The 10663-nt window shown below is 39.8% G+C and overlaps 1 protein-coding gene across 2 annotated transcripts in view; it reads left to right on the forward strand.

Moving 5' to 3' along the window:
• Positions 1 to 10663, forward strand: part of LOC138014329 (low choriolytic enzyme-like) — a 37262-nt gene extending 26599 nt beyond the window's left edge. For both annotated transcript variants that reach the window (XM_068861386.1, XM_068861387.1), the window contains 7 exons: positions 1429 to 1521; positions 2993 to 3116; positions 5476 to 5660; positions 6702 to 6935; positions 7822 to 7975; positions 8852 to 9017; positions 10437 to 10663. In XM_068861386.1, the coding sequence (XP_068717487.1) occupies positions 1429 to 1521; positions 2993 to 3116; positions 5476 to 5660; positions 6702 to 6935; positions 7822 to 7975; positions 8852 to 9017; positions 10437 to 10535 (1055 nt within the window). In that variant the 3' untranslated portion in view covers positions 10536 to 10663. The remainder of the gene's footprint in view (positions 1 to 1428; positions 1522 to 2992; positions 3117 to 5475; positions 5661 to 6701; positions 6936 to 7821; positions 7976 to 8851; positions 9018 to 10436) is intronic.

The raw sequence follows: 10663 nt of genomic DNA on the forward strand, positions 1-10663 counted from the left end.
AACCAATCAAAACTCGAAGTAATTACACGTAGTCGACACCAAGCGCGGGAAAATGTGCACGCGCGCGCGAGCCACGATTGGTTTGGTTTCACTTTTGATTGGTTGAAAAAGTGGCGCGAGAACTTTGAACCAATCACTGAGTGAAGTAATGCAAAACCAAAGCAATTCGCCACTTACTTTCGACACTCAATTGAAAACCGCTCTATTAAATCAGGTTCTGTAAGGAATGGCACTGGAGTCTTGAATGATAAATTACGGACTGAGATGAAGCTTTTTCACGGAAACCGGAACTAAACATTTAGCATAGCAGGGCAGTAGTCTCTATCAGATTTTTAAGCTAATGGTATCTAATGGAGGAAATAATCGTTTTAGTATAAATACACAAGTGATTATTTCAAAAAAGAGAAATCATCTTTACTTACAGTGGCAAAACGACTACTGGCAGCCATTCTGTCCGTCGAGGTGATTATCGGCTGATAATCCGAGATAGCGAGCCAATAAGAGCGCGCGATTTTGTATAATCACCAGTGTGTTTATACTAATAATACATATGTGATAGTGTGTAGAAAGGGGGTCATGTTTAAAACGCAGATTCTGCAGATTGAGTACTTTTTCATTTGCTAACCAAAAAGAGGTGCTCTACATCGACATGTGATGTCCCTTTTTTGTACAAATTAACCCAAACAATGCATTTTGCAACGCGGATCGTGCAGATTATGTGGATTGAGTACTTAATACTTCTCTCTTTTTTCAAACAAGAACGCTTCTAAAGTGGTCAAACACTGTTTTCACCGCATTCAAGCTTTGTGTTTCAGCTTCTAACGCGAGATATCCTGAGAGTGAAGTCTCCTTCGAATACACAGATCAATTTATACTCAAACAAGCATCGCAAATTACGACACAATGTTTATGTTCAGCGTACTTTCACAAGCTATATCATTTCCATTGAAGCCAATGAAATCACGCTATGTAAGTTGCACATTTCAAGGGAGCATTTGAAGCCAATGAAATAGTAGAGTAAACCCAGCGTCCCATGGGAATAAACTTTTGGTACCGAGGAGCGACCCAATATTTGCTAGGGCTCTCTCTTAGTTTCTTAAAAACGTCGTGTTTTTAATACTCCCTAACGTGACTCGTTAGGCCACCGCAGCCAAATCTGATTAGTGTAAAGGCAACGTGCATGTAAGCTGACCCTACGATACCATGTCTCTAGAGAAAATCATTAATAATTTTAATAATATGCATGAATTTCATGCTTATGGATTCCGCAACCTTTAAGACAGATTCTTATTTTTTCTTTAATTACACTCTTATCCAAATGCAAAGTTTTATCAACTGCATTTGCGTTGGATGATTTCTGAAAGAAAAACATGGAGTTCATTTCTGTGGTGACAATACCGTTCTCTCTTTAATTATTCCGTTTTTTAGCTTTTCGATCCAAGAGAGGAGTAGTAATGGACTCCTCCAAAAAGTGGAAAAAACAGTCGGATGGCAACGTGGTTACAAATTACGTCTTTGATGGTAAGAAATCAGCTAATTACTGTAGATTCAACCATTCACGGATAACACTATCGTCCTTCCGTTATTCTTTGAATTGTACCTGTCGTCACGGGATTTTTCTCTTGGGTTTTTGGCACCAAAATGGCCGTCGTATCGCGTGGAGTGCCAATGAAGAATATGCTACCGTTGTTACAAACTATATAGCATGAAGGGAAATTTTTCCAACTGATTTTCAAAAAAAAAAAAATTAAAAGAAAAATACCGGGGTGCGCTTTTCTCTAAATTTTTCTCTAGGACTCTTTTCCTTTGGCCATCTTAGTCCTTTAATCAGAAATAACACACCAACAGTGAGTGACAGAACCTCAGATAGTCTTGTCAAGTATGCGTTAATATCTGATGTTCGTCACCGCTGTTTGTGTGTTATTTTTCGAGACTCTTTGTGCAGTTGCACTGCGACTGATTTGATAATGTCGGATTCCTGAATGGACCTTATTCGAGCGGCAACCATAGTGTCCATAGACAATAGATTGCACCCCGAGGCCTGGATTGGCCGCGAAACGTTGGGCTAGAGTGTTCGTTGCGGTAAAACCAAAGTTTTCAATTACCTCAGGCCTCAATATGGGCCGCCGCGTGATTGAAAACCGATATACCTTTTTGCAGGATAGCGGCGGGCCATTTTGATTTGCTATTGTTTCGTGAAAGACATTTATGGGATGGCCCAGGGTGGCAAACTTTAATATGTATTGTGCCCACTGGGCATCCCATAATAGCTATTTGAACAATAGACACATCAAAATGGCCAGCCGTAATCTGCAAAAGGTCTATGGTCACACCGATGGAATAACTACTTCCCTGCCGGTAAAACAAAAGTTTTGCGAGATCTACTAACCCGAAGATCGTGGGTTTTCATTTCCCAACCTGGTTCTTTTGGGGTGCAGGATGGCGCAGTGGTGAAGCGAACTCGCTTGCCTACCAACTGTGGCCGAAGGGTTTCGAGTTTCCCAGATCCTGGCGTCAAATGTGGTTTGAGTTTGTTGGTTCTCTATTCTGCACCGGAGAGGTTTTTCTCCGGGTTACTTCCCGGTTGCTCCCCCTCCCTCAAAAACCAACATTTTACTTGATTTTCTGTTAATTGTTAATTTCTGTTTACACGTGGTCCCCCCAATTAGTGCTCCAGCGCTAGCACGACTAACACCCTTAAATAAAGTTCCTTTCCTTTCTTTTTTTTTAACCAGGATTTTTGTCAACAAGATATTATTCACTGACATGCGGTTTCTCACAATTATCCTCGAGAAAGAAAAGCCAGGCGATCCAGTTAAAATAAATTTACTGTTACTCCTTTTCTCTTTGAGGGTTCCCAACTATGAATGTCACTGTTAGGACGAAAATTAAAAAGTTAAAATATTTCTGTGATCTATTAACTATGCTTTGATTTAGTTTTGGAGTGGCTACGTGTTTGGAACGGAATTCAGTTATCCTTATTTCTTTTCAGGTATCAACGAAAATTCGAAAAGATGGTTGCGTGACATTTTTCGAGAGCTGGATTTGAAAACTTGCATTCACTTTCGAGAATCTGCGACTGGTCATTACGTGAACTTTCAAAAAGGCAACTACGGGTATGTAGTTAATTTGAGAGACCTTGGGATGAGAAAGATACTATTATTAGATAATATTTCTTCACAACGTGGCTTGTCAACATATGAAAATATTTTGTTAACCTTCCATCAGGCGAGTACTGGGCGGCGGAGCCTCCATGCAAACCTTCGAGCCGGCGAGAAGAATGGGACGAGGACAAATAAGCTTCACTGAACCTCGCCATTCTTTTCGGGCTCGTCGATACCCCAAACAAGTGCGCCACCTCGTAGGTTAACATTCCAACCTTTTAACATTCCTTTGACACACAATCGAACACAGATTTACAGTAAGTGCTGAGCTCTGTTTAGCGGAAAGACGAAAAATTTGACTGTTCTTCTTTTTCTCGTAACGCACCACACGCGTGTTAACCTTTGTCAGACTGATGGCTGAGAGGACTTTTTCATGATGGACGTCAGGGGTTAAAAGGACCATGCTAGAGTTTCTTGACTAAGAAACAAGTCCTCCGCTTCTCATGGACTCGAAATTGCTTGCCTGTTTCAAGAGTCAATGTATGAAGGACACGTCAAGAGTCCGCGGTGAGTGGGTGCTTACCATTTGTTGGGAAATTCCGGTTAGGATGACCGTTAAAAATGGTAAGCAATTTTCCAAGTGTACCGACCAACCGAACGAAATTGCACTTGCCATTTCAAAGCTTAGTTCCCAGGTCTTACCTCTCCTCTTGACTCGATTTGGCACGAAAATAGGGCATGGAAACGGAAGAACTTCTTATGCACCCGGGTCCTTGGGTTTTGCATAAGAAGTTTCCTGATGACTGTGGATCAGCGAAGGTTCTTCATCCATCATATGCACACGGTAGTGTTCGCATCACTTGAATTCTCTCCATACTGAAAGTCTTTGTAAAAGGTGTTCATTTGATTTAAGAGAGTTGTATCAGAATGATTCTTGCTATTTGTAAAGCTCGTTGCCTTTTGGATATGTTCTGAAATCAAGCTCGTTCCCACGGATTTTCAACCGCCGAGAGTAGGACTGACGGGACCTCCCCAAAGATAGACAATAGCCCTGGGAACAAGGTTGTCCAGAAATGTCCCTAATCAGATGCAAGCGGGTTTCAAGAAGCGTCACGAAGTGTCCAGTTGCTCCTCTCTGTGACTCGTGTCTCAACAGACAATTTACGTCCTCCAATTGTTGCTCCTCAAGTAAACGATAAACAACCACATTTACCATAAGCTGAAAATAACGATAACCTTTACCCTTACCTTATTGTTGGGCACTTCGTGTTGGATGTCAAAGTTAATTGGGCGTGGCCCTAATTAGATTCATTTCTCGACATAGGTGTGCCTTTCGATGAGGCCTAGGGAGAGGGCCATTCCTCACTCACTTGTCAACGTTAAATGTTTCAGTTTTAACATTAAAAATAATTTGTTCTATTTTCACTGCAAAGTGATTACAGTACAGAGCAAAAGCTGACACTCGCGTTCGATTTTCTTTACTCATCGTTTTACTCATAAAACGGACGCAGTCGTTCTTGCTCGGTCAAAGCCTTTCAGTTTAAGGTGACCCCTTGTCTGATGTTATAACTTAAAGACAAAATAGAAACTTTCACTTAGTAACAATTCCTTTATTCAAGAACGAACACTTCTCGCTGTTTATTGGGACAAGAAATCGACGTATGAGGAACTCCTGCAAAGAGCGAAACTACCAACACTTCATACGCGAACGACTGCAAGCCATTGCAATCATAATGTACAAAGTAAATGGTCTGGCGCCCCCTTACATTGCAGACTTATTTCTTGTTAACAATTCTCAATATCATCTTAGAAATTCTGATTCCGCCGTAGCCAGATTTCGGACTGTTATTATGGCAAACATAGCCTGACTTATTTAGGCCCTGTCATTTTGATCCAAACTCTACAAATTTATTCGATCGTCTGAATTATTGGACATTTTTAAAAAGCGTATCAAAATGGTTAATGGACAATACTTGTAAAGACTGCTTTTTATGTATCTAACAAGTCTCTGTTATATATATTTCTTACACATGTACATATATCTTATATTTTTATATTATTTATATTAGTTACTAATTGTAGTTAGGTATTCCGATTTAGTGTACGTTAGCGATTTTGACACAATATCAAAGTTCTTACTTCTTACTTACTTACTTACTTACTTACTTACTTACTTACTTACTTACTTACTTACTTACTTACTTACTTACTTACTTACTTACTTACTTACTTACTTACTTACTTACTTACTTACTTGCTTGCTTGCTTGCTTGCTTGCTTGCTTGCTTGCTTGCTTGCTTGCTTGCTTGCTTGCTTGCTTGCTTACTTACTTACTTACTTACTTACTTACTTACTTACTTACTTACTTTAGCTGCTCATCGTATGTTGGTTACATAGAAGCAAAAAGTACTCAAGAAGTTAATCTCTGGAGTCCTAATTGTGATTTTCGAGCCACGGCCATGCACGAGGTTTTACACCTTTTGGGCTTTTACCACGAGCATCAAAGATATGACAGAGACCACTACATCAATGTTTATCATCAAAACATTAAAACAGGTAGGTGATCATAGAGCACACGATTATAGAGTAAGCGATTTTGCATAGTAAGCTCGATAATGCAAGCAATTTCGCTCTCATGCATGATCTGTTAAAGGACAATGACACATAGATGACGTCATCATTATAAACTTTTAATTCTTTAATCAGTTATTTTAAAATATTATTCCATGTTGTCGTACGTGTGTTCAGTAATAGATCACAGAATTTGTCAAAATGTGGTAAAAATATCAGTGACGCACTCTGCTATCGCCTCGTGTGCCTTTCTTACCACATTTTGGCGCCATCTGTGTAATCTATTACTAAACAGACGCACGGCGATATGGAACCTATCGTGTACGTGATTATAGAGCACGTGCATAGGGCACTCGTCTATTTGAAGCAGGTTCACCGCCACCCTCGCCCATCCGCTCTTGCTTTAATACGGCTAACTTCCTCATTTGGAATTCAATCCCATATCTGACATTGCCACTCAGGTTTCTGCTTTTTCCCTCAATCTTGGATGATCTTCAAAGAAAATAATTGCAAGTCACCTGGTTAAGTAAACACAGAGAATATTTTCACATAAGAAGAAAGAAATACCTGGTCTTCATGAGCTCATTACAAGACTGCCGAAGCATCCATACGCTATTTTCTACCCCTACGCGCCAGCACACAACGAGACAAATAGACTATTTTCATTTTCGACAAATGATCTAAAATTCACAAAACACTTTTTTTTTTCAAATACCGGTGACATTTCTTTTCATCTGTCAAACACGAGGATAAGTAAGCTATCTTCTTTTGAAAGTTGACCCGGCGAAAATTGGAAATCATAAAAGCCACTATACCTCTGTCTTCGAGCACAATTTCCGATGCAATCCATTCTTTTTTGCACTTTACTTTTCTTCATGCTATTGACATTAATTAATTAAGTACCAAATGAAATGGTCATTAATTATTCCTGAAAGAGAATTACAAGTTAGAGGATAAACTTCTCCTTCCCAAAAATTATCATACGATTGTCTTGGCTCCCGTAACAATGATCTTCTTGTTTTTCAGAGCCAAGAGACCTAAATTCACAGTTCAATACTAAAGCCCAAAACTTATTACCACCTTACGATGCCTACGACGAGCACTCTATAATGCATTATGGAGAATATGCTTTCAGCAAAGACGACGGTGTGAAGAAAACTATGGAGGCCAACGATGGTGGAAAGCTGGGAGCAGAGTCACATATGGATGCGAATGATGTCATGAAAATTAACGAATTCTATGGGTGCGAGAGGAAACAATGTAAGCATTATATCTGAATTAACTTTTTAGTACTTCACAGAATTGTTCATACTTCTACTGAACCAGAATTCTTTGAAACAACTTTAGCGGCAGACCGAGGACTTGTCTCAGATCTGTTTAAAAGGCCAGTTGCAGGTAGTTTCGACAAACCGCGGCTGCTTATCAATAATGGTTTGGTCACACGTAGAAAAGCGAAAATGAACGATAAAAACAAACGTTTCCCATTTGTTAAATTTATTTGCGCATTTCCTATACTTAATTTCAGCGACGGATACTGCTTTCAATACTGTCTTGTAACATTTTCATATGGTTACCTTTGCAGAAAATGGCACATGAAGACTCCGAAACTGACGTCGGTTTTTATTGTTTGATCACGGCTGTTACAAGGAATAGCGGGGCGTGTTGGACTCAAAACAGTGACCACTCATCCCTTGTACCCAAAGCCGCGTTCAAAGTCATTGCCTTCTTGGCCAACTGTAGACCGTTTTAGCAAGTCTTTTAGTGCGTATTTGAAGACGCAATAAAGGATTTATATCTTCCTTCTGGTTGGTATTTGAAGGCTTTTCATGTCGAAACCAGCGTCGAAAAGGCAGAACAACAGAGAAAAGCATTTATCTACTTAAAGCAATTGCAACTCACTTCTAAACTGAAGTCCTGGATGTAAAATGATTGTTAAAAATAGCATTCATGGCTACTCTTTGTTTCTTGGCTTGATATTGTTTCTTCCCCTTTTTAAAATAACTCTTGTTCAAAGTAATTGCTAATCATTGAACGAACAATGTTCCAGAAATACGGAAAAGATTACATGCTTTGAGGAGATGACAGAAGGGAATTAATGTGCCATAGAGTGCTTTGAAAAGCACTTGACTGTTACTTATTTTTTCAGACAAGGATGTGAAACTAACCTTGAAAACCGCTGACAGCTTTTTGGCTGGAACTGACGCAGATGTTTACGTCAAGCTAAAGGGATCACAAGGAGAGACAGACTTTGAACTGGTTACAGAAGGAGGAAAGATTGCGAATGAAAACGAGAAAGGAGCGTAAGTTCTCCCAACTGTTGGGTGGCTGGCTGGGATTCAGTTGCTCTAATTGTCTGTCGCCCAGTTGTCTTACTGTAAGGAGGGTTCTGGAGGGGTAAAATGAGAGCTGGGATGGACCTAACTTTGAGCTGGGAAAATGAGACACGGAATTGATATCACCGGGAATTAATGGGATTTTGCCACATGAAATGGGAGATAAAAAGTCCTTGATGAGAACGGAGATTAGCATTATCACAAATTATTACGTAGTATTTCTGCTCAACATTCCTGATTTCAAATATTTCATGGGGTCTTCCACAACCATGTTGCAGTGAGGTCCTCTCTGGTGCTCGCAGACTTTTGCCCCCTTTGGTCAGTGGTTTTCGGCGCATTGTTTCCTCAAATTCTATCTCTTCCAAAATGGAGCTGTCTTTAGGGCCTCTGCTCTCAAGTAATCGAAAGTTTCGTTTTGAGACGTACCGTTCACTGCTTTAGTACCACATACATATGCATATTTTTATTTTTATTTTTCCTATCATAACTCGGGTCATTTGACCACTGGAGTTTTAGCACGAGGGGCTGTCTTTCTAAGAAAATTTGCCACGCCAAAGGGACTGGGAGTTTAATTTCCCCAAATTTGGACTGGGAAATGAAATTATCACCCTCTCTTCCGGGACCTTCCGTAAGAAACGCCTTTTTCTTCGAAGTAAAAATAACGCGAATGATTTCCAGTGCGTAAAAATCTCAATGCAAAGAAAATAAAAGGAAAGTACCTACATTTGCGTTCGCCGTAAGGAGATAACAAAATCAAAAAATCAAGTTTAGGCTAAATAATATTCTGTTCATAGATCAAGAGTCTGCGCGAAAAGGTGATCACGTATTTATCTTCATTTTCAGGGACGAAACTCACAAAATGGCATTTCTAGACGTGGGTGAAATTAACGCTCTTAAGTTTACGCTCGTCGAAGAGGGAAGCGTGCCTTCCTCGAAGAAACGAAAACGTTACTTTGAAAGAGGGGAAGGAAAAACAAAACGATGGTTTTCCGGGTGGACCCTTGAATACGTAAGAAAACACGTACTTACAGTTTAAGGACTTTTAAGGTCACAGAAACGTAGAAGCCAGAAACGGAAGTGCGTTCTTTGGATACTGGGGCCCGTTTCTCGAAAGTCCCGAAAACTTTTCGGGCCCGAAAAACCATTCGTGAAACTGCCAACCGCTTGTTTTGGAAAGCCTATCTTTTAACATGTTTTCAAGGTAAATAAAAGAAAAATGACTGTGAAGTTTGACGACTTAAATCCTCTCCGTTCTTGAGATACAAAGGGAATTGGGTCACCCGAAAATGGCCCGTAAAGTTTCGGGACTTTCGAGAAACGGGTCTCTGGTCCGCTATGAAAGTTAAAATACGCAAATGGAAACTCTTATTTCCGTTTCAAAAAATAACTGCGTAATTCACAAATCCAACTCATTCTCCTCATTTTGTCCTGCCCATTTAAGTGATCCAAATGTTTGAAACACATTTCCTGTTCCTCCATGCATCAATGCAATATATCGCACACGAGCTCCAAATTGTATTTATTAATATGTAAAATACATAAGCTAATATATCTAAATGGATTACATGCTTCCGTGCGTCGGCTTCAGTGATATTTCACCGATGACGTCCAAATGTGAAAAGATAAATGCGTGTCATCTTCTGTGATCTATTACTGAACATGGCCATACCGTGAAAGGACTGAGAAAACTAACTCAGTCGTCTTGGGACGAACTAAGACGAATGGGTAGGATTTGAGCCCGGAGTATCCACGGTAGCTGGGAGTGCAAATTCAACGCCTTTACAACTAGGGCGATGATTTCCAATCTCACGCCGCCTCCTCGTAGCGTAAGCAATGATGATTTTTTCGTGCCCTCATTTGGGTCCTTGTCGATTAATCCTCTATGGAGCGTTTTCACTCACTGACTAGTAGCCATATTGGATTACTGAAACAAAAGAGAGTATTTGCATAAGAATAGAGTTCAGTTCCCGGAGGATTGGTTTGGTACACCATCTTGGCCGCCATTTCTTTGTTTTGGAACACCAATATGGGCCACCGTGACCTCATGTGAAAACGCACATGTCACACAAAATCCTTTAAAACAGAGAATCCGTACTGATTGGGGTGTGATACTTTCAAGCAAAGACGATTTAGAAAAGAAAATGACTGCCATAAGAACTTCAGAAGTTCAAGTACTGCTAGGGAATGAAATAGAAGTGTAAGAGTAACATCACGTAACTTTCAAATCAAGTCAGAACTTCATTCTAATTAATGTACTTTTCGATCATTTTGACTTTTCTTTACAAGTGCAAGAATAAATTCATTCCTAGTGTGTTTTTCCCTGGAGAGAACTAGTTACAAGTCCAAAAGAAATTAAAATTTAAAGTAAAATTCCCTTTCGTTCGTTCATTCGTTTATTCATTCATTCTGTACTCTTTTCATCAAACAGGCAAAACTCCAGTTTGCAGACGGCAGTTCGATTACGTTCTCCGGTGGTGACGTTTATGTAGGGGAGGTTACAGTGCTCACCCATTCGTCGAAAAAATAACTGAACGTGAGCTGGAGTTCCCTTAATGCGAACGTAACAAATGAAGCATTGGATGAAAAAATGTTAATGTATCTGTCACACATCCAGTTGATTATGAAATAAAAGCTAGCATTTGAAATAAAAACAAA

Source organism: Montipora capricornis, chromosome 8 (genome assembly GCF_036669925.1).
Source record: "Montipora capricornis isolate CH-2021 chromosome 8, ASM3666992v2, whole genome shotgun sequence".
Classification (NCBI taxonomy): Eukaryota; Metazoa; Cnidaria; class Anthozoa; order Scleractinia; family Acroporidae; genus Montipora; species Montipora capricornis.